The 23,970-nt window shown below is 42.3% G+C and overlaps 1 protein-coding gene across 3 annotated transcripts in view; it reads left to right on the top strand.

Annotated features, from left to right (window-relative positions):
* The window catches only part of LOC120360126 (chromodomain-helicase-DNA-binding protein 1-like), a 58,124-nt gene extending 35,013 nt beyond the window's left edge, over positions 1-23,111 (top strand). For all 3 annotated transcript variants that reach the window (XM_039459840.2, XM_039459842.2, XM_039459841.2), the window contains 9 exons: positions 105-270; positions 4,512-4,660; positions 5,809-5,972; positions 7,130-7,335; positions 8,423-8,521; positions 12,245-12,315; positions 14,400-14,514; positions 15,180-15,288; positions 22,777-23,111. In XM_039459840.2, coding sequence (XP_039315774.2) covers positions 105-270; positions 4,512-4,660; positions 5,809-5,972; positions 7,130-7,335; positions 8,423-8,521; positions 12,245-12,315; positions 14,400-14,514; positions 15,180-15,288; positions 22,777-22,897 — 1,200 coding nt within the window. In that variant the 3' untranslated portion in view covers positions 22,898-23,111. The remainder of the gene's footprint in view (positions 1-104; positions 271-4,511; positions 4,661-5,808; positions 5,973-7,129; positions 7,336-8,422; positions 8,522-12,244; positions 12,316-14,399; positions 14,515-15,179; positions 15,289-22,776) is intronic.
* The last annotated feature ends 859 nt before the right edge of the window (positions 23,112-23,970 follow it).

Here is a 23,970-nt window from a genome sequence, read left to right as displayed (position 1 = left end):
GAGTAGGGCCGTCCTTGGCGTCATTATCCACCTAGCCAGTTATTGATATCCTAATGTTTGTTTTCATGAGAACTGACTAGACTTTTTTGTTTTCTCTACCCAAGTTGAGTGAGATACTCAAATTCGGTTTGGATAAACTGCTGGCCTCTGAGGGGAGCACCGTGGATGAAATAGATCTGGAGTCCATCCTGGGAGAAACAAAAGATGGCCAGTGGACTTCTGATGCCTTGCCTGCAGCGGAAGGAGGGAGCAGAGAGCAAGAGGAAGGAAGTAAGTTGGAGGTTAGAGCAGAGCGAATGGCACAAGCAGCCCAAGCTAGACCTCATGTCCCCATGGAAAGCTTTGGATGCTGCTCTGTGGGACATCTTTTTTCTACGCAGCCTTACTGTCTTCTTGGACACACTGTTTGTACAAGAACTTGCTTGCAAGTACAAGACTTGCTTGTACGAGAACATTTCCCAGACTAACTGCAGATTTGTGTGGCTCTTCCCTTGTAGCTGAATGTGAATCAAAATCACAGTATTAACGTTTATGATACTGTCACTCTTGAGGCTTTGCATTCGTCCCTTTCCCCCTCGGTTGCAAGCGTCTTCTCCTTTGTTTCTTAGTAAAGCCTATTGTCCTCGGGATGATGCTTTACACATAGTGATTCCTCTTCTAAGTGGTAGAATCATTTGTGTTTTAAATTGCAGCTAACATTGAGCACTTACTTTGTGTTCATCAACAGAGCAGACTTTGTCATGTGCTTTTTTTTCCATTTCACTTTCATAATACGCCATGAGCTGTAGGAGATGATTTTGTCTTTCTCTTAATTTTCTTTTCTGAATTTGGGCAACGTTTGCCATTTTGTTATTTTCTGAGTATGTTAATTTCTGATTTGAAGTAATTGTCCACATGGTAGCTTTGTAAAGGTATTCCCTGGCATCTCAAAGTTATTTAGAAATGACTTATTTTTCTGTACCAGCTGCAGCAGAGATTCAGTATGGACTGGCGTGAGAGGTTTGGGAATCTTAGGCTTAATTCACCAGTACTTTCTTTCAGCAGCAGAGAACAGTGCTGTTTCTTCACTAGATGGTAGCTCCTTTTTATGTTGAGTAGTAGCGGCATGATTTCTGGTTTTGCAGTTCTCTTTTGTTTCTCTAGGACTGTGAATTTCCATCACTTGCTTTCTCTTTCTCTTTGCCACAGATGTCTCCCCACTTCTCAGTTGTCTCTGTCTTCCTGCCAGAAGCCGTGCCTTTCCAAATTCCTGGCTGCGTGTATGTCATGCCGTCCCTTCGTTTCAGCTCCTTAGGAGCCACTGCTCTGATCCACCAGGTCTCAGACCTATCCTCACGATCTTCCTGCTTGGAATGTGACCATCTTTGGGGGGTAAATTTTATCTGTCTGACCTTGCTGGACGCCCCTCCTTGCCCACCCTCTCCTCTGCATGGTCTCTGCCTGACTGTCTACTCCAGTGTAGGCGCTGGAGCTGGCTTGGCTGGTTTTGGAGGTTTATTTCTCTAGTAACCAACCAGAAGTTGAAGTGTGTAGGAGTTGCTGACTTCTAACGTAGTAGGCATGGATTGGGTGGTTTTGCTGTCCTTGTTGGTCTGTATAGTTTTTGTGGAATAGGTGGAAAAGCTGGAATTTGGATAGCTGGCACTGTTTTACAGGAAACTGCTCTTTGACTTTGCTGATATTTTATCTTTAAAATTCTTTATGAAAATATTCTGTTTATATTCTTCAAGAACTCTTTCTTGTTCTCTGCTTATTGTTTTCATTGTACCCTGTTCTCATTTCAAGGACACCTGTCTTCTCTGGGGATATTTATTAGAGCTTTTTCATATGTATTTTAGGGAGGATATTATCTTTTTAAAAAGTATTTCTCCTCCCACTACATTGACTTTTACTAATCTTTCTTCCTCTCTTAAAAAAAACAAAACTATATTAATTATTTAATTTATTTATAGAAATTGGCAGATAAAATTGTATTTATCGTGTACAACGTGATTCCTTAATGCCTGTATACATTGTGGAATCGTTAAATCTAGCTAATGAACATACTTCATATGGTTATCATATTTGTGGTGGTTATGAACATCACTTCATATGGTTAAATTTGTGGTGAGAATGCTTAACATCCACCCTCTTAGTATTTCTAAGGAATACAATATAGCTATAGTCACTATGGTACCTCTTTTTCTAAAAAAAAAACAAAAAACATTGTTTGGGGATCTCTTGTTCTCATCGATAGTTTCCCTGACCATCTGGTATCCCCTGGCTGTCTGATCACATGTGCTGATGAGGTGCCCCAAAGCTGATGGCAGCTCCAGCATGAGCAGGTCCATGGGCCCCGGGGCCTTATTCCTGGTTGATGAGTCAGCTTTTACATGGAGGGCACCTTCCCTGATATCCATGTTTGAAGTCTTCACTGGGCAACCCATTTTCTCCAAAGACCAATCCTCTAGTATTTTCCCTGGGAGAGTGAGGATGGAGTTCACCTGGTTGCTCAGACTGAAAAGGCAGGGTGAGTCAAGGGCTCACAGCACTCCTCCTTTATGGGGTGCAGATCTTCTCTCAGTTCTGCCCCTTGCAGTATGCTGCACTTGTAAGTCCTAAGCTCTTGGGGGATTGAGAGGGTCTCTAGACTCATAATGAGCCCTTGGCTAGGCACCTATGTTTATTTCCATGGCTCTTGTTCATCGTTATTATCCCTCCAGCCACTTTTCATTTTCCAAAAGGTTATTGAACTTTTTCATCCACCATTGCCTCGTATATCTTTTTAAAAATCCCTTAGTGGTTTCAGGCGAGAGAAGAAATAGATGCATGTAGTCATATTTTTAAGTTATAATTGATTTATTAAATAGCAACGCTTACACCCGTTTCTGTACTTATCTAGATAATTTCAGCCTATTTTGCTAACGTTTACTAGAACAAAATAAAGTCGCACTCTCTTCCAGAAAGATAATTATATTTCTCAGTCAATCCAACTGCCTAAAATAATTTTACTTTTTAAGGCAGTCCAACTGCCAGAAAAATTCCCCAGTTGTATTAAACTTGGGGATTTTCTCTTTGATGAATGGGTATAGGTTCGCCGTATGGTAAATGATTATCCTGGTGGGATAGAGACACAGGTCCAGGCCTGTTGTGGTGACAGAGTGAAGATTGGGAGCATGATTACAGAGAATATAAACGGACAGGAAAGATTGGTAATTCACATGGCCCCCATCAGAATTAGATAAAAAACAGGGTTGCTTTATCTCGAATGCCAGGGTTTTTTTAAAAAGCATGTTTGGAAGTTGAGAATCACGTGCAGTGTGAAGCTACATATGTTGATCATAGTTGACACTTCTCAGCTCTGTTTTTCTTCTACTTGTTGATAGAGTGCTTCATCGAAAGCCCCCTGCTGATTTAATTAGCAATGCCAATTAGAACTACAGCTGGTTAGATTTGAGTACAAGTGTGAAGCAATTGATCTCTTGAGAATGAAAATGTTTTGCTTTCATACTCTCTAGGGAAAACATAGCAGATTTCACAAATGTTGTGAAAATACATTATTTGGTAACATGTGCTACTAAATATGCTTCCCTGTTGAATCATTATCTTAACTATCTGTGGTTGCTAGTCTGGACTGGTCCTGACTTTTCTTAATCACTTTATTCATGATCTTGGCAGATCACTCAGCCTCTTTGAGCCTTTATGTTCTCATCTGTAGAATGGTCCTATTAATGTCTACTCTACTCTTTTACACAGTTGGAAAGATCAGACACGAGAATAGTTGTGGAAGTGATCTGATAGCATGCAGTACTATTCAAAATTACACTATTATCTTCATTACTATTGTTATTACAAAAATTATTATTTTCTAGCATGTTCTCTCTCCACCGTTCTAGAGACACAGTTACATACTGAAAAGAGCACACTGGCCTTAGAATCAGAAAATCCTGCCTCTTCATTTATTACCAGTGAGAATTACAGAGTCCCTTAATTTCTGCCCAAGTCTCAGTTTCCCCTTTCAAAAGTAGGATTAGTTATATTACCGGGATTGTGGTGGGGGATCATGAAGATGCTTGATGAGATCTATAAGGAATATTGTAAATCCAAGGGATTATTTTTATGATTTTTAGATTTGCCAAGTTGAATACTAAAAGTGTATTTGGAATAAAATGTATAGATTTTATTAGATGATCTTAATGTCACCGAGATTTGTGCTGAGGAATACTTGGGAGTGAACGAATGAACGAATGAGGAATAAATGAAGGAATCCATCAGAGAGTCACAAACCATCTAGAGGTGAACTGAAGGGATTTAAGCCATGCTGTCCCCTTGGAAAAGTAAACACATGGTATCCTGATGTAGAACCCACTTACTTCAGTGTCAGTGGGATGAGAAACGAAATACCTTCATCCAGTCTTAGCTCATTTAGAATATAGGCTGTTTTCTTATCCACTCTAGTTATTGCTTTGAATAGCATTGATCTGTTTTTCCTTGGTATCTAACATTTCTCTCTTTGTGTTTTATGTTGTTAGAAAATCATATGTACTTATTTGAAGGGAAAGATTATTCTAAAGAGCCCAGTAAGGAAGACAGAAAATCCTTTGAACAACTGGTAAACCTTCAGAAAACCCTTTTGGAGAAAACTACGCAAGAGGGCCGATCACTCCGAAATAAAGGCAATGTAAGAACTGTTACTTTCTTTCTTTTTTTTTTCTTTTTTTGAGATAGAGTTTCGTTCTTGTTACCCAGGCTGGAGTGCAATGGCGCGGTCTCGGCTCACCCCAACCTCCACCTCCTGGGTTCAGGCAATTCTCCTGCCTCAGCCTCCTGAGTAGCTGGGATTACAGGCACGTGCCACCATGCCCAGCTAATTTTTTGTATGTTTAGTAGAGACGGAGTTTCACCATGTTGACCAGGATGGTCTCGATCTCTTGACCTCGTGATCCACTCGCCTCGGCCTCCCAAAGTGCTGGGATTACAGGCGTGAGCCACCGCGCCCGGCCAATTTATTTCAAAGATGTTCTTCCAAACTCTCGTTCTAAGAAAACAAAACAAAACAAAAATGATGCTGGCATCATTTTGTTCTCATAGAATAACTCGTCAAGAAATAAGTATGTGTTTGCTGAAATGTTAGTATAATTAACCATATCCTAGTGTACAAACTGTGGTAAAAAGTCAGCATAGAAAAACATGAAGAAGGAGAGAATATATTGTACGATTTAGTGCAGGTGAAAGCAGCCGTGTCCATCCAAATCAGCCCTAAAGGTACCCCTGTATTATACCGAAATACTGTATCCTGCTGTTGGTAATTATGACCCTGTGGCACTAAGAGAGGATAGCAATCATAAATGATACATGTAATGTTCACAGTGTTTGGCAGTTCATAAGTGCCCATTAAATGCTAGCTATTACTAAGATAATCATGATATTGAAATATAGTCGTAACAAAACGATATAATACATTGCAGAAAGAGTTCCATTAAAAATGGCTTAAAGTGGCATCCTTCAGGGTATGCTTTCAGCCAAGGAAAAAAGTTCCTTTTCTGAAGTACCTTATTCCTAATGAAATGAATCAAAATGACTGTTTCCACCATGTCAGTGCTGTGGCTGAGTGAAGAGCAGGGTATCCTGGTCCCTGTGCCTGTGAAGTGTGTGATACGAACTGTGCCTTCAAGTGCTTTGCCTTCCGTTCCCACCACGCAGGGCGGGTGGGGATGCAGTGTTCTGCGAAATAGTAAGCATATTTCTTCTGTACCGTGTGCTGTAGGGACCATGAAACTTAGGGAGGAACATTCTTGACCCTGGTGATGGCTCTTGTTCCTCCTCTAGGTTCTCATCCCAGGCCTTGTGGAGGGACCTACCAAAAGGAAGCGGGTTCTGAGCCCGGAAGAGCTGGAGGACAGACAGAAGAAAAGACAAGAGGCAGCCGCCAAGAGAAGGAGACTCATAGAGGAGAAGGAGAGGCAAAAGGAAGACGCTCAACGTAAGAAAAAGTAGGTGTGCGTCACCCAAGCTGGGGACCACCGTTGGTAACGGAGTCCCTAACGTAGTGAGACCGCAGTCGAACATCACTTTAAAAATACAGAAGATTTCTTTTAAGCTTGTTCCTATTGGTAACAGAATACTTTTTTTAATGCTTACTGTATGTAAGTGAAAAGTCCCAAGTGCCTAAGGCAGGGAAGATGGATTCCATTGAAACTAGATTTTTTTTTTTTTTTTTTTTTTTGAGATGGATTCTTGCTCTGTTACGCAGGCCAGAGTACAGTGGGTACGGTCACTGCTCACTGCAGCCTCGACCTCCCATGCTCCAGTGATCTACCCACCATAACCTCCCTAGTAGCTGGGACCACAGGTGTGTGCCATCGTGGGTGGCTAATTTTTTTCTTATTTGTAGAGACAGTCTCATTGTGTTGCCCAGGCTTGCCTCAAGCCCCTGAACCCAAGCTGTCTTTCTGCCTTGACGTCCAAAGTGCTGGGATTACAGGCATGAGCTACCATGCCTGGCCGAAACCAGAAAATTTTAAGATTCTGTTGTTGCTATGTGACATAGAGTAGTTTACTTGAACAATCTCTTTTAGTGATATTCTTAAACACAGGAACATTCAGTGAGTGCTCATTATTGAATTGTAGTCAGGAAGCAGTTGGCCTAGTCAGTAAGTCTTGTTTATTTACAAAAAAGCAGAAAACTTCATTCAGGATAAGTTTCTTTTTTTTCTTTTTCTTTTTCTTTTTTTTTTTTTTTTTTGAGATGGAGTTTCGCTCTTGTTACCCAGGCTGGAGTGCAATGGTGTGATCTCGGCTCACCGCAACCTCCACCTCCTGGGTTCAGGCAATTCTCCTGCCTCAGCCTCCTAAGTAGCTGGTATTACAGGCGCGTGCCACCATGCCCAGCTAATTTTTTGTATTTTTAGTAGAGACGGAGTTTCACCATTTTGACCAGGATGGTCTCGATCTCTTGACCTCGTGATCCACCTGCCTCGGCCTCCCAAAGTGCTGGGATTACAGGCTTGAGCCACCGCGCCCAGCCCAGGATAAGTTTCTAATAGCATTTCTACTTGGCAGATATTGTTTGTGAACAACAGTATGAAATGTGCTCCAAGGGAAATTGTGTTTGTCTGGGTTGATTCCTTTTCTCTCTGGCCTGCTAAAGGATGGCCTGGTGGGAATCCAACAATTACCAGTCCTTCTGCCTGCCGTCCGAGGAGAGCGAGCCAGAGGACCTTGAGAATGGGGAAGATGAGAGTTCTGCTGAGCTGGATTACCAAGACCCAGAGGCTACCTCCCTCATGTATGTTAGTGGTGATGTCACCCACCCTCAGGCTGGGGTCGAGGATGCTGTCATTGTGCACTGCGTAGGTACGAGAAGTGGTATGGCTGGGGATGGGGGCCTCAATCCTTACGGTGCCAAGCACTGGGGTGGGTGGGGCAGAACCCTGACTCAGGGGTGATGCTCCCAGTGCAGTATTGTGTAGTCAGAAAAGTTTGAATTTTAGAGTCAGGAATATTCCAGAATCATTTCACTCTTGGCTCTCTCATTTACCTGGTTTAGTTATCTAATCTCTCAACTTTAACTTTCTTATTTATATCTGCCTTATCCTCTGCACAAGGTTTTTAAGAGGGTGGAATGAAATGACATTGGTAAGGCAAATCCTTTGAGAAAAAACGAAACTTCAAGCTTGTTCCCTTGCTTGACCTTTGTACTTTTTACTTCATCTGCCTAAAACCCTCTTCCCAAATAACCACATCAAGTGTCATTTAAATGTCTGTTTCTCAGAGAGATCCTCTGTGATCACCTCATATAAAACAGGCCCCATCCTCCCTCTCTTATCTCCTGTCCCTTCTCCCATATTTTCCTTTATCACACCTGTCCCACCTCACATATTACCTGCGTATTTGTTTATTTGACTGTTGAATTAAAAGTCTGCTTCATGGAAGCAGGTTTTTTTTTTTCGTTGACTGCTGTGACTCGTGTCTAGAACAATGCCTGACACATAATACATGCTAAAAAACATTTGTAGTATGAATAAATGACTGTAAATACTGAGATACGAGGCAGCTCGGTTAATACCAGCTTGAATCAGTCATTTAACCTTTCCTCGTCCTTGCCTGTGTGCTGTTGCATAACCAGTGCTTCTCCTCACTCTGCAGTGTTCCATCTATTCTCCATCCTTGCACAGTCATCTCCCAGGAGTCACAGATGCACCACAGAGATTTTGCTCATTCAGAACACTAGTTTTTGAGACGCTTTCCTGGTACGATGGCCCCAGGTGTATCTTCCAGAAAACATAACCATATTTGGCAAGTCCAACCTGTGATATTCCTAGGAGATCAGATGTTTTGTTTTTTTTCCCTTTGAAAAAATCATTCTTCCACAAGCCCTTTTGTGTGCCCTTGTTTTTCTAAATTGTGGACTGGACTGAAAATTTTCTGTTTCTGCAATCAGATGACTCTGGCCACTGGGGCAGAGGTGGTTTATTTACAGCTCTGGAAAAACGATCCGCTGAGCCAAGAAGAATATATGAGCTGGCTGGGAAAATGAAAGGTAAGAAGCAAAGCAGAAGGAGGGGTTTAGGATGGAGTAAGAGAGGCACTTAGTATCGTGAGGGTTACACAGCCCTAGGTAAGAAATCAGAATAACTGGTTGGGAACTGAATTGTCGTAAATTAGCTGCTTGTTCTGTGACTTCAAGGCATTCCCTTACCTTTTCTGTGCCTATTTCCTCATCTGTGATTTGTGAATAATACTTATTCTACCTACTTCATGGAACTGAAGTGAGCATAATGAATGTGTGTATTCTGAGAAGTGTCGATCCCTGCATACATGTTAAAGTATTGGAATGGGCCGGACACAGTGGCCTTTGCTTGTAATCATAGACTTTGTGAGGCTGAGGCAGGAGGACTGCTTGAGGCCAGGAGTTTGAGATCAGCTTGGGCAACATAGTGAGACCCTGTCTGTACAAAAAATTTAAAAATCAGCAGGGTGTGGTGGTGCACGCCTGTAGTCCCAGCTACTCAGGAGCCTGAGGTGGGAGGTTCACTTGAGGCCAAGAGGTTGAGGTTGCAGTGAGCTGTAACGGCACCACTACACTACAGCTTGAGTGAGAGTGAGACCCTGTTTCATTCAAAAGAAAAAGTATTGAAATAAAGATGAAGGAATATCTCATGAAAACATTAAATTCCTGTGGGAGGCTGGGCATGGTGGCTCACACCTGTGATCCCAGCACTTTGGAAGGCCAAGACGAGACAGGGAATTCCAAACCAGCCTCACCACCGTGGCAAAACCCTGTCTCTATGAAAAAAAAAAAATACAAAAACTACCCAGGCATGGTGGCACATGCCTATAATCCTAACTACTGGGGAGGCTGAGGCACAGGAATCACTTGAACCTGGGTTAGAGGTTTCAGTGTGCTGAGATCACAGCATTGCACTCCATCCTGAGTGACAGACCAAGACTTTGTCTCAAGAAAAAGACGTATAGGAGAGAAATCGGACACACCATTAAGGTGCTGACCAGAGCTCGGGTTTGGTGCTGAGGGGAATGAAGATGTGCTATGAGGTCAGCATATCCTGGGTTGTAACACTCCCCGGAGACAGAAATAAAGCTCTGTGGTGCCAGGGGAACGTAGAAGCCTGAACAGTGTTTTCCCTTGGCACAGAGAAGGGGAAAAGACACCTCCTTTACCTCCAGAAATAGGAAAGTGGCAAGAGGAAGAAAATTCTTATTGTGGTCGTTCTCTGGAGATCGAAGGGCCTTGTCTGATAGAGAAGGGTCCTCCAGATTCCTTAGAGGTCGGTTTTCCGAATCCTGCCCAGTTCTGTATGGTAGAAAGGGAGGTAAGGACGTAAAGAGTGAGTACTTTTTCTAGTAAAACAAGTTAATGAAAGACGGGTTTCATGTGTGTCAAAATAGTCAATCCAGATCTAGATGCTGATTGGGCAGTTGGCAAAGCAGAACCGCAGAGCTGGGGGTGCAGACCGGGGAGTCCCTGTTCGGAGTCTGTGTTTGAAACCATGTGAGAGGGAGGATGGAGAAACGAGAGGCAAAGAACAGACCTCGAAAGACCTCCGCTTAGAACTTGAGGCAGGAAGATGGAATTTCCGACAGAAAGAATTGCCAGAAAATTAGGAAACCTTGTGCAGTATTTTGAGGTACGAGGGAAGAAAGTATGTGAGGAAGGCAGAGTTCATGGTGTCGGACACCGGCGTGAGGATGAGTTGGGAAAAGGCCGTGGATTTGAACCAGGGTCACTCACATGACCTTGGAGCACTTTGTGGTGAGTGGGAAGCTCAGACTCAAGGCCTGAGTGCTCAGTAAGGACATGGAGATGGGAGTGTGCAGTTTTCTCTGAAGAAGGATTGAAGCAGGTTGCAGGAAAGTAGATCAAGCTGTGGACTAGGATTCCCTGGGAAGGCTTCATGGAGGTTATGAAAGTTGTCTTGGGCCTGGAAAGGTGGGTTGAATTTAAATAGGTGGAGAGAAATGGCAAATGGATTCCCAACTGCTCATTACAACATCTACTGTTCACCGTCCGTATTGAAGGACCCAGGCAGGTGCCCTGTTTCTTTGTGTGAAGGATGGTGTCCAGGCCACACAGGCCAGAGTGGAAGGTTCAGGCAGAATACAGGAGAGTTTCATTGTCACCGGAGGCTCGGGCCACGTCATAGAAGGCCGCACGTGATTTGTCCAGGGAGATGCCATTCTAAGTAGAATCTTATCTAATGGAACGGGTAAGGACTGGTCGTTTGGGGGATTTGACCAAAAGGATTGCAAAGCACAAGCGATGTTTTAGAATGACTGAACCAAAAGTTCCAACTGGTGTCAACCGAACCAACAGACAGGCGCTATAAAAGAAGATGAATTTAGGTTGATTTCTTGTGTTTCTTTTTGTTTGTTTGTTTTATTTATTTTTGAGACAGAGTCTCACTATCTGGAGTACGATGGCACGACCTTGGCTTTCCTGCCATCTCCACCTCGCAGGCTCAGGTGATCTTTCTGCCTCAGCCTCCCGAGTAGCTTGGACCACAGGCACACACCACCACACCCGGCTACTTTTTTGAATTTTTGGTAAGAGACAGGGTTTTGCCACGTTGCTAAGGCTGGCCTGGAACTCCAGAGCTCAAGTGATCCACCTCAGCTTCCTCAAGGGCTAGAATTACAGGCGTACGCCACTGTACCAAGCCTGAGGTTTTTAAGGAGAATGAGAAAGATTACATACTTGTTTTGAATCAATTACCTTTGACTACAAGGATTAGTGAGAAGGGTGGCACCAGTGTGAGGTTGGGCGGCAGTTAATGAGCAGATGCCCTGGCAGAAGATCATTTTTATGTAAGGTTGCCAGCGCCCTTGTGCAAGGTTTTGGTTTTTGTAAAATCTTTCGGGATAGTTGTTGTTGTCAGGCATTCATGCATTAGCACCTTCCCTTCATGGCTTTCCCTGGCTCCATTTAGAGTTTTGTTTTATTTTTTGAGAAAGGATCTTATCCTGTCAGGCTGGAGTGCATTGGCGTGATCCTAGCTCACCACAGCCTCTAACTCCTTTGCTCAAGAGATCCTCCTTCCTCAGCCTCCCAAGTAGCTAAGACTACAGGTACACACCACCAAACCCAACTAATTTTTTCTTATGTTTTGTAGAGACCGGGTCTTTCCTCGTTGCCCAGGTTAGTCTGGGACCCCTGGGTTCCAGCAATCCTCCCATCTCAGCCTCCTAAAGCACTGGGATTACAGGTGTGAGTCACTGAGCTCAGCCATATTTGTCAGAGTTTTTAACACAGGCATCTCTGTTTTGATTCTGACTGCTTTCACATCTGCTTATGTAAAGCCATAGAATTAAATTAGCACATTTTTCTTTACTATCAGTTTTACTTTATTTGGATGGGGTAGAAAAATACATTATATAGATAAAGTAGAATGTAATAATTTGAATGATTTAAGACAAGCACAAAACTTCCAAAGGAGTTTCAAGCTCATGATGCTCCCTCCTCCAAGCCCCCCAGCTACCTCTGGGTATCGTATTTATTTTCTGATGTCTACAGAGGTACTTTGTTGGTATCTTTTGAGGAGCATTAAATTAGGAGATCATAAAAATTCAGGAGTGAAGGAGGTGAGTACCCAGCTAAGGTATTGACTGAAGCCAGGAAAGTGAGCAAGGGCTATGAAGGAAGGTGGGTTCTGAAACCTAACTGAATTTGAAAAAGGCAAGATAAAGGAGGATTCATTCCTTGCTGAACCTGGTATTCTTTATGATGCTCCTTTCTGTTTTACCACAGACTTGAGTTTGGGAGGTGTCCTTTTATTTCCTATCGATGATAAAGAGTCAAGAAACAAAGGGCAAGATTTGGTAAGTAAAAACCCCCATTTCTTTTCAGAACTCAAAGTGGACTCACATCAACTTCTCTTGAAGCGTCTCCTGCCCCCATTGGCCTCCCTACGACTGTATTAGTTTATTAGGGCTGCCACAGACTGGGTAGCTTAAACAGCGAAATGTCTTCCCTTACAGTTCTGGAGGCAGAAAGTCCAAGGTCAAGGTGTCAGCAGGTTGGGTTTTTCCCGAGGACTCTCTCCTTGGCTTGCAGATGGTGGTCTTCTTGCTGCTCATGCACATCCCTGGCGTCTGTGTGTCCAGATTTTCCTTCTTATAAGGATTCCACTCAGAATGGATCAGGCCACACCCTAACACCCTTGTTTTAACTTTATCACCCCCTTAAAGACCCTGTCTCTAAATACAGTCACATTAGGTACCGGACTTAGGGCTTCAATATATGAGTTTGGGGGGACACCGTTCAGCCTGTAACAAGTAGTTTGGGCCATAGCCTCCACTGCACTTTCCCTGTCCCCACCGTTCCATTCATTCTTCCCTGGAGCACTGTCCAGACAGCAGGCTCCACCTAAGTACAAGCGTTTCTATTTGTCTTCTTAGCCTCAGTACCCCACATAATACTGGCTCATAAGAAATGCTCCATAAATATTTACTGCATGAGTAAGAAAGTATGACTCAAAACTCCGAGGGTTTCATTTCATATTGTGTGAAAGTTTCTATGAAAAACTGTGTTTTCTAGTCAGTCATAATGAAGCGGGGGAGAGAAACTAATCCGTATGTCCTCTGCCCACATCAGAGTCCTTCCTGCTTCTGTGTCATTTGGGATGCCTGTAGTGAGTTTGATTTACTGCACCTACCTGGCTTTCTCCAAGGCCTGGATTCATTTCCAAATTTTAAGCCAGAATTAAGAAGAAATTTCAAAACCAGTCTAAAAGAGAAGCTCATCTTCTTGAGGTTGCTGGTCTGTGTGAGTGTGTTAAGCTGTTTTCGTGTTGTGATAAAAGAACTCCCTGAGACTGGGTAATTTATAAAGAAAAGAGATTTATTTGCTCATGGTTCTACATGCTGTACAGGAAGCATGGTACTGACATTTGCTCCTGGTGGGGGCTTCAGGAAGCTTACAGTCATGGCAGAAGGCAAAGGGGAAGCTAGTGTATCACACATGGCAAGAACAGGAAGAAGACAGAGTAGGGAACTAATGCTGCTTTAAATCACTAGATCTCAAGTGAACTTTACCAGAGCAAGAATTCATCACCAAGGGTTATGGCAAGGGTATGGCACTAAGCCATTCGTGAGGATTCCACCCCATGATCCAATACCTCTCACCAGGCCCCACCTCCAACACTGGGGATTACATCCCAACATGAGATCTGGAGGGGACACACGTCCAAACTACACAGTGACCAACAACAAAGTGGTTTCTGCTGAGTCATTCTTCCAGCAATTTCTAAAATGCTAAAAAAGAAGAACAGCAAAGTGTCTGTGCCTGAGAAACTCAGAATCCAGTGATTCAGGAAAATGAATCGCTGGATGAAATCGCAGGAAAATGAACTCGCTGTTGACAGCGAGTAGAGCACCACGTCTATGCTATGACTGTGGTGATGTCATCCCAGAAGCTCCCTTGACACGATCCAGCTCCACTTAGGTTACGTTGGTTGACAGATACTTGGCATTTTATCCTCATGGGAATCATGTGAACAGAGATGGAATGACTGCTTGTCCTGGGGGTTGTGGAGCTGACTCAGGCATCGGAGGACTGGAATACAGGAACCTCTAAGATCTTTTCCATGCCTGCAATTCAGAAAAGTTCTTTTTTTTAATCCTTGAGATCTTTTGGAAAGTATGTGTTTTGGACTCGTTCTCTCGTTGTAATATATTTTAAAAAGAAGAAAGAAAGCTTGTATAAAGTGACCACAAAGTAATAATTGTGGTGGGACGTGAAGTCTTACATACAGTAGGACATTGCTGTTCAGGCACAGCTTCTGAAAGAGATGAAGCCAAGCCCAGGTGACCCTTCAGGGGGTGTGCCCCCTCCCTGGCCGTCACCTGGCTGACAGTGTGGCTGTCTCGTGTCGGGTTGGTCATCTAATGGTGGTTCTTTCCAGTTGGCCTTGATTGTGGCTCAGCATCGTGATCGCTCCAATGTCCTATCTGGCATTAAGATGGCAGCCCTAGAAGTCGGCCTGAAGAAGATATTTTTAGCAGCAAAGAAAAAGAAAGGTAAATTCTTCCACCTGTGCTCCAGAGTAGATGAATTTGTTTCTAGGCATGTGATAGGACTTTTGAAGGGAGGGGAGAAATGTCAAGACCCCACTTAATATGCACGGTAAAGGCAAACCACAGGAGTGATCACCCCACCATCTTGTATTCACATAGCCCCTTTTCCTTTCCAAACCACTTTTAATATCTGGTATCTCTGTAGGCTGTATCCATCCCCTGGGTATTTTTATCATGATTTTACAGATGAGGAAGCAGAGGGCTAGAAATGAAGCAACTTGATCGTATGCAATTGATAAATGCTGTTTATTTAATCCCTTAGAGCCACAGTCCGCAGTAACAGACAGTTCTCTGACAAAAATGAATTTCATTTTGTTTCCAAACCTAGTGTGTCTCAGAGTTTATTGAATTGATTGGCTTGTTAGAGAATCTTTGCTTATTTTAATTTTCCTCCACCAGTTATAATCTGTGTCCATTGTATGTATTTCCAGAACTTCTGTTCAATGGAATAATTTGTTTTTTCTTATTACAGTTCTTCCCCAGAATATTTTTACATTATAATTGTGTGCTTGAGTGGGACAGTCAATAATTATTTTCTCCAATGTATGTTTTATAACCGTCAATCAATTTTTGATGAGTGAAGGTGTCTGTTCTTTTCTTCATAATAGCAAGCGTTCATCTTCCACGGATTGGACATGCCACGAAAGGTTTTAACTGGTATGGTACTGAGCGCCTTATTCGGAAACATCTGGCTGCAAGAGGCATCCCAACTTACATGTATCCTTTCGTGATCTTAATCGTGTGTTCCCCCAACCCAAGAGGGAAAAATTTGCTGGAGTCACCATTTCATCTACGGCCAAGTTTCTTCCTGCGACAGTCTTTACACTGCCCCTCTTCAGTGAGACACAATAAGACGCACTTTCTACCTGGTGTATATCAAATATGTACACCCAACAAGATAAACACATCCGAGCATTTCTGGATGCCAGTAGATAAATTAAAAGATACATAAAGGGGAGAATTAATTGACGAATTGTTACTTGGTAACATTGAATCTTTCACATCACTTCTGTAGAGATCCTTCAGGCCTTGAAACAAGGTTTAATTCTCAGAATTAAAACTCTTCCTTTTAATGAATAGGTGAGCAAACAAATAAGTGAACTATTTTATTTCTGAACCTTTTTGATGTGTTATTAAAAGGCAGTATGAAATTTATTTTAACCATGAAGTCATGATCTCCTTTAGCTAGACTAGTGTTTTCTTCTAATGACCTCCGTGCTGTATAAGTTAGCATATTTTCAACTATTATAACGGGTCCCAAAATTACTACAAAAAGCAGAATTGACCCGTAAGTGCTATAATTGCACAGAAACTTCATCTTTTTACTGAGATATTTGACGGAAATTCACTCAGTGATGGGCTTCAGGATACTTATTTATTTTTATTATACTTCAATTTCTGGGGTACATGTGCAGAACGTGCAGGTTTGTTACATAGGTATACTCATGCCATGGTGGTTTGCTGTGTCCAGTACCCTGTCATCTACATTAGATATTTCTCCTAATGCTATCCCTCCCCATCCCTCCATCCCTGGCTATCCCTCCCCTAGCCCCCCACCCCCTGACAGGCCCTGGTGTGTGATGTTCCGCTCACTGTGTCCATGTGTTTGTTCTCATTGTTCAACACCCACTTATGAGTGAGAACATGCGGTGTTTGGTTTTCTGTTCTTGTGTCAGTTTGCTGAGAATGATGGTTTCCAGCTTTATCCATGTCCCTGCAGAGGACATGAACTCATCCTTTTTTATGGCTGCAGAGTATTCCATGGTATATATGTGCCACATTTTCTTTATCCAGTATATCATTGATAGGCATTTGGGTTGGTTCCAAGTCTTTGCTATTGTGAACAATGCCACAAATGTGTGCATGTGTCTTTATAATAGAATGATTTGTACTCCTTTGGGTATATACCCAGTAATGGGATTGCTGAGTCAAGTGGAATTTCTGTTTCTAAATCCTTGAGGAATCATCACACTGTCTTCCACAGTGGTTGAACTAATTACACTCCCACCAACAATGTAAGTGTTCCTATTTCTCCACATCCTCTCCAGCATCTGTTGTCTCCTGATTTTTCAATGATCACCATCCTAACTGGCATGAGATGGTATCTCAGTGTGGTTTAGATTTGCATTTCTCTTAAGACCAGTGATGCTGAGCTTTTTTTCATATGTTTGTTTCCTCCATAAATGTCTTTTTTTGGGAAGTGTCTGCTCATGTTCTTTACCCAGTTTTTGATGAGGTTGTTTTTTTTTCTTGTAAATTTGTTTAAGTTCCTTGTAGATTCTGGATATTAGCCCTTTGTCAGACGGATAGATTGTAAAAACTTTCTTTCATTTTGTATGTTGCCTGTTCACTCTGATGACAGTTTCTTTTGCTCTGCAGAAGCTCTTTAGTTCAATTGGATCGCATTTGTCAATTTTGGCTTTTGTTGCCATTGCTTTTTGTGTTTCAGTCATGAAGTCTTTGCCCATGCCCGTGTCTTGAATGGTATTGCCTAGGTACTTCTAGGGTTTTTGTGGTTTTAGGTCTTACGTTTAAGTCTTTAATCCATCTTGAGTTAACTTTTGTATAACGTGTAAGGAAGGGGTCCACTTTCAGTTTCCTGCATATGGCTAGCCAGTTTTTCCAACACCATTTGTTAAACAGGGAATCATTTACCATTGCCTGTTTTGTTAGGTTTGTCAAAGATCAGATGGTTGTAGATGTGTGGTGTTATTACTGAGGCCTCTGTTCTGTTCCATTGGTTTGTATCTCTGTTTTGGTACCAGTATCATGCTGTTTTGGTTAATGCAGTCTTGAAGTATAGTTTGAAGTCAGGTAGCGTGATGCCTCCAGCTTGTTTTTTGTTGTTGTTTTTTTTGTTTTTGCTTAGGATTTCTTGACTATGTAGGCTCTTCTTTGATTTCATATGAAGTTTAAGGTGTTTTTTTCAATTCTATGAAGAAAGTCTATGGTAGCTTGATGGGGATAGCATTCAATCTATAAATTACTTTGGGCAGTATGGCCATTTTCACAATATTGATTCTTCCTAACCATGAGCATGGAATGTTTTTCCATCTGTTTGTGTCCTCTCTTATTTCCTTGAGCAGTGGTTTGTAGTTCTCCTTGAAGAGGTCCTTCACATCCCTTGTTACTTATATTCTTAGGTATTTTATTCTCTTTGTAGCAATTGTGAATGGCAGTTCACTCATGATTTGTCTATTTGTCCATTACTGGTGTATAGGAATGCTTTTGATTTTTGCCATTGATTTTTGTATCCTGAGATTTTGCTGAAGTTGCTTATCAGCTTAAGGAGATTTTGGATTGAGACAGTGGGGTCTTCTAAATACACAATGGTGCCATCTGCAAATAGAGACAATTTGACTTCCTCTTTTCCTATTGAATACTTTTTTTTTTTTTCCTGATTCCCTTGGCCAGAACTTCCAATAATGTGTTGAATAGGAGTGGTGAGAGAGCACATCCTTGTCTTGTGCTGGTTTTCAAAGGGAATGCTTCCAGTTTTTCTCATTCAGTATGATATTGGCTGTGAGTTTGTCACAAATAGCTCTTATTACTTTGAGATACATTCCATTGATACCTAGTTTATTGAGAGTTTTTGGCATAAAGGGCTGTTGAATTTTGTCAAAGGTCTTGTCTGCATCTATTGAGATAATCATGTGGTTTTTGTCCTTGGTTCTGTTTATGTGATGGATTATGTTTATTGATTTGCTTCTGTTGAACCAGCCTTGCATCCCAGGGATTAAGCCGACTTGATCATGATAAGCTTTTTGATGTGCTGTTGGATTTGGTTTGCCAGTATTTTATTGAGGATTTTTGCATCAATGTTCATCATGGTGATTGGCCTGAAATGTTCTTTTTTAGTTGTGTCTCTGCCAAGTTTTGGTATCAGGATGATGTTGGTCTCATAAAATGAGTTAGGGAGTATTCCCTCTTTTTGGATTGTTTGGAATAGTTTCAGAAGGAAAGGTACCAGCTCCTCTTTGTATGTCTGGTAGAATTTGGCTGTGAACCCATCTGGACCTGGACTTTTTTTGGTTGGTAGGCTATTAATTGCTGCCTCAATTTCAGACCTTGTCATTGGTCTGTTCAGGGATTCAACGTCTTCCTGGTATAGTCTTGGGAGGGTGTAAGTGTCCAGGAATTTATCCATTACGTCTAGATTTACTGGTTTATGTGCATAGAGTCATTTGTAGTAATCTCTGGTGGTAGTTTGTATTTCTGTGGAATTGGTGGTGATAGCCCCATTATCGCTTTTTATTGCATCTATTCGATTCTTCTCGCTTTTCTTTTTAATTAGTCTGGCTAGCAGTCTAACTATTTTGTTGATCTTTTCAAAAAACCAGCTTCTGGATATATTGATTCATTTTAAGTTTTTTTTTGTGTCTCTATCTCCTTAAGTTCCGCTCTGATCTTAGGTATTTCTTGTCTTCTGCTAGCTTTTGAATATGTTTGTTCTTGCTCCTCTAGTTTTCTTAATTGTGATGATAGGGTGTCGATTGTAGATCTTCCCTTGCTTCTCATGTGGGCATTTAGTGCTGTATGTTTCTCTCTAGACACCGCTTTAAGTGTGTCTCAGAGATTCTGGTACGTTGTGTCTTCATTGTCATTGGTTTTGAAGAACATCTTTATTTCTGCCTTCATTTCAGTATTTATCCAGTAGTCATTCAGGAGCAGAATGTTCCGTTTCCATGTAGTTTGTGTGGTTTTGAGTGAGTTTCTTAATCCTGAGTTCTAATTTTATTGCACTGTGGTCTGAAAGAACAGATTTCCATTCTTTTGCATTTGCTAAGGAGCGTTTTACTTCCAATTATGTGGTAAATTTTAGAATAAAATTTAGAATAAAATAAGTGCAATTAGGCGCTGAGAAGAATTTATATTCAGTGGATTTGAGGTGGAGAGTTCTGTAGATGTCTATTAGGTCTGCTTGGTCCAGATCTGAGTTCAAGTCCTGGATATCCTTGTTAATTTTCTGTTTCATTGATCTGTCTGATATTGACAGTGGGGTGTTAAAGTCTCCCACTACTAGTGTGTGGTAGTCTAAGTCTCTTTGTAGGTCATTGAGAACTTGCTTTTTGTATTTGGGTGCTCCTATATTGGGTGCATTTATATTTAGGATAGTTAGCTCTTCTTGTTGCATTGATCCTTTTATTATTATGTAATGCCCTTCTTTGTCTCTTTTGGTCTTTGTTGGTTTAAAGTCTGTTTTATCAGAGGCTAGCATTGCAACCCCACCCGCCTTTTTTTTCTCTCTCTTTCCATTTGCTTGGTAAATCTTCCTCCATCCCTTTATTTTGAGCCTGTATTTGTCTTTGCACATGAGACGGGTCTCCTGAATACAGCACACCAATGGGTCTTGACTTTATCCAATTTGCCAGTCAGTGTCTTGTGGTTGGAGCATTTAGCCCATATACATTTAAGGTTAATATTGTTATGTGTCAGTTTGATCCTGCCATTTTGATACCAGCTGGTTGTTTTGCCTGTTAGTGGATGCAGTTTCTTCATAATGTGTGTGGTCTTTACAATTGGTATGCTTTTGCAGTGGCTGGCACTGGTTGCTCCTTTCTTGTAAGGCAGGCCTGGTGGTGATGAAATCTCTCAGCATTTGCTTGTTCATAAAGGATTTTATTTCTCCTTCGCTTATGGAGTTTAGTTTGGCTGAATAGGAAATTCTGGGTTGAAGATTCTTCTTTAAGGATGTGGAATATTGGCCCTCACTCTCTTCTTGCTTTGTAGGGTTTCTGCTGAGAGATCCACTGTGAATCCAATGGGCTTCCCTTTGTCTGTAACCCGACCTTTCTCTTTGGCTGCCCTTAGCAATTTTCCCTTCATTTCAACGCTGGTGAATCTCATCCTTATGTGCCTTGGGGTTGCTCTTCTTGAGGAATATCCTTGTGGTGTTCTCTGTATTTCCTGAATTTGAATGTTAGCCTGCCTTGCTACATTGGGGAAGTTCTCCTGGATAATATCTTGAAGAGTATTTTCCAAATTTGGTTCATTCTCCCCATCACTTTTAGGCAAACTGATCACACATAGATTTGGTCTTTTCACATAATCCTATATTTCTTGGAGGCTTTGTTCATTTCTTTTCACTCTTTTTTTTTTTTCCTTTTTGTGGAGAATGGGGTCTTGCTATATTACCCAGGCAGGTCTCAAACTCCTGGGCTCAAGCTATTCTCCCACCCCTGCCTCCCTAAGAGCTGGGATTACAGGCATGAGCCACAGTGCCTGGCCTTCATTCTCTTTTTTTCTAATCTTGCCTTCTCGCTTTATTTCATTGAGTTGATCTTCAATCTCTGATATCCTTTTTTCTGCTTGATCGATTTGGCTATTGAAACTGGTGTATGCTTCACGAAATTCTCTTGCTGTGTTTTTCAGCTCCATCAAGTTGTGTATGTATCTCTACACTGGTTATTCTAGTTAGCATTTTGTCTAACCTTTTTTGAAGGTTCTTAGCTTCCTTCCAGTGGGTTAGAACATCCTCTTTTAGCTTGGAGAAGTTTGTTATTACCTACCTTCTGAATCCTGCTTCTGTCAGCTTGTTAAACTCATTCTCCATTCAGTTTTGTTCCCTTGCTGGTGAGGAGTTGTGATCCCTTGGAGAAGAAGAGTCATTCTGGTTTTTGGAGATTTCACCCTTTTTGCACTGGTTTCTTCCTATCTTCATGGATTTATCTACCTTTGGTCTTTGAAGTTGGTGACCTTTGGATGGGGTCTCTGAGTGGATGTCCAGTCTGTTGATATTGAAACTATTTCTTTCTGTTTTTAGATTTTCTTCTAACATTCAGGCCCCTTTGCTTCAGGTCTGCTGGAGTTTGCTGGAGGTTCACTCTAGACCCTGCTTGCCTGGGAACCACCAGCAGTGGCTTTGGAACGGCAAAGTTTGCTGCCTATTTCTTCCTCTGGTAGCTTTGTCCCAGAAGTGTACCTGTCAGATGCCAACCAGAGCTCTCCTGTATGAGGCATCTGTCAGCCCCTGCTGGGAAGTGTCCCAGTCAGGTAGTCACTTGAGGAAGCAGTCTGTCCCTATAAGAGCACATATACTGTGCTGGGAGATCCGTTGCTCCCTTCACAGCTGCCAGGCAGAGATGTTTAAGTCTGCTGAAGCTATATCTACAACCACCCCTTTTCTCAGGTGCCCTGTCCCAGGAAGGTGTTGGCTTTATTTATAAGTCTCTGACGGGCTGCTGCCTTTTTTCAGAGATGCCCTGCCAAGCAACAAGGGATTCTAGTGACAGTCTGCCTTCAGAGGCCTTGCTGAGCTGCTGTGGGTTCCGCCCAGTTGCTGTGTAAACTTCCCGGCAACTTTTGTTTACACAGGCGAGGTTAAAACTGCCTACCGGAGCCTAGGCAATGGCAGACACCCCTTGCCCCATGGAGCTCAACATCCTAGGTCAAGCTCAGACTGCTGTGCTGGCTCTGAGAATTTCAAGCCAGTAGATCTTAGCTTGCTGGTCTTCATGGGTGTGGGAGTCGCTCAACCAGGTCAACTGGCTTTCTGACTTCAACCTCCTTTTTCAGGGGAATGAGCAGTTCTGTCTTGCTGGCATTCTATGTGCCACTGGGGTATGAGAAAAAAAAACTGTGGCTAAAATGGCCACCCAGTTTTGTGCTGGAAACCCGAGGTGCTGGTGTTGTAGGCAATGGAGGGAATCTCCTGATCTGCGGGTTGTGAAGACAGTGGGAAAAGCACCGTATCTGAGCCAGAGTGTCAGGAAAAGTCCCTAATGGCTTCCCTTGGCTAGGAGAGGGAGTTCTCCGGCCCCTTGTGCTTCCCAGGTGAAGCGACACTCCACCCTGCTTCGGCCCACCCTCCCTGGGCTGCACCCGCTGTCTAACCTCAGTTGGAAATGAGGCGATCACACGCCTTCTGTGTCACTCTCACTGGGAATTGGACACCAGGGCTGTTCCTGTTTGGCCATCTTGGCGGAAATCTGTTCAAGATATTTAAATCACTAAAAAAAACTTAGTAGAGAAGCCAGGTTTTATGTGCATGTACAATTCAAGCAGTATCTGAAGAATTTTACTACTGTGAAAACAGTAACAGCAATAAATACTAACAATATTGAATGTATGTATATGATGAAAGAGAATTAAAGCATACTACTTCTAGGACAGTTATTTCAATGATTACTAAACTAGAGAAGGAATCGTTTTGGTAAAGTTGGTTTTAAAGCGATGCCATGTATTTTCTTTGACCATCCTTACCAGATACTACTATCCTAGAAGCAAGCCTGCTGTCCTTCATTCACAGTCATCATCCTCCTCCTCAAGTCAGCTGGTGCCTTCACATTTCGCCCAGCCTCAGATCCCGTCTTTAGCAACCAACTAATAGATACTTACTCAGAGCTACCTCAATAGAGTATTTCAAATGGAATCAGGATCTGTTGGGCCTCGGGAATTGTCCCTTTTCTGAGTGTCATTTGGTTCTCCTGGATGTGTTGCTCTGACTCGGTACCTGTAATACAGGGAAACACAACTTATTTGGGAAAGCCCTGTGACCCCAGCTTGCTATTTGCATAATAATAACTTTTCTATTCCTAATAGATTTATTGCTTTCTTTCCCTTATATCTAGTTTTCTTCTCCTCTGTCAGACTGATTACTTTACAGAGGGAAAGGCTGTATATGGATTAAGGAGACATGAAAGGTCATAGAACAGGTAGCTCTGGAAGAAGGAAACACCTTCAGCCAGCTCTTGACTCCAAAAACAATGGAACCAGGAAGAGAAACTGAGAAGTGAGATTCTTTCTCCAGACAAGTAGTGCACCTCCTCTCCTCCTCTTTGCCCTGCACAACATCAAGATCTGGAAGAAAATACGTTGATCTAGAGCTTGTCAAATGTGACTTCAGAAAAACCACAGGATCTTTTTTCTCCTAGCTACCAAATCCAATTCAGTTTCAAGGAATAAGGGAATTGTGAAAAGGGTGCAAGCCCATCTCAGAATGACTGGTGACATTGGGAAGGGCAGGAGACTGAGAACCACCAGGGAAGGAGTCATAGAGGGAAGACTCAGTCGTGGCTTTTCACACTTACGTGTGTCTCAGTCATGGCGGAGTATCCCCACCCAGTCTAATTTCTCATCAACACCTCGAGTGCTGTGGAGGCCTCATGAAAAGCCTCAGTCCTGGGCTTTGATGTGGAGAACCCTGGCTACTGGGCTCAGAGCCAGGACCGTGGTCTTCTAAGGAAGGGGGTTACCTGTGTTTTACCGTTCTGACTCTTCTCACGCATTCACCCTTTGATAATAGAGCATCATGCTGTAGACCTATTTGATCGAAAACTCTGGATTCCTTACATTCTTTTTCTCCCAAAACTTGCATCAATTTTAACTGCCTGTCTACTGCTCTTCCCACCACCCTTAACATGTAGGTTATTAGAGTAACTTACTGAATTCTATCTTAAG

The sequence above is a fragment of the Saimiri boliviensis genome, chromosome 19, assembly GCF_048565385.1.
Source record: "Saimiri boliviensis isolate mSaiBol1 chromosome 19, mSaiBol1.pri, whole genome shotgun sequence".
In the NCBI taxonomy this organism is placed as follows: domain Eukaryota; kingdom Metazoa; phylum Chordata; class Mammalia; order Primates; family Cebidae; genus Saimiri; species Saimiri boliviensis.
Note: the sequence above shows the minus strand (reverse complement) of the source record. Positions and strands in the feature narration are given on the sequence as shown.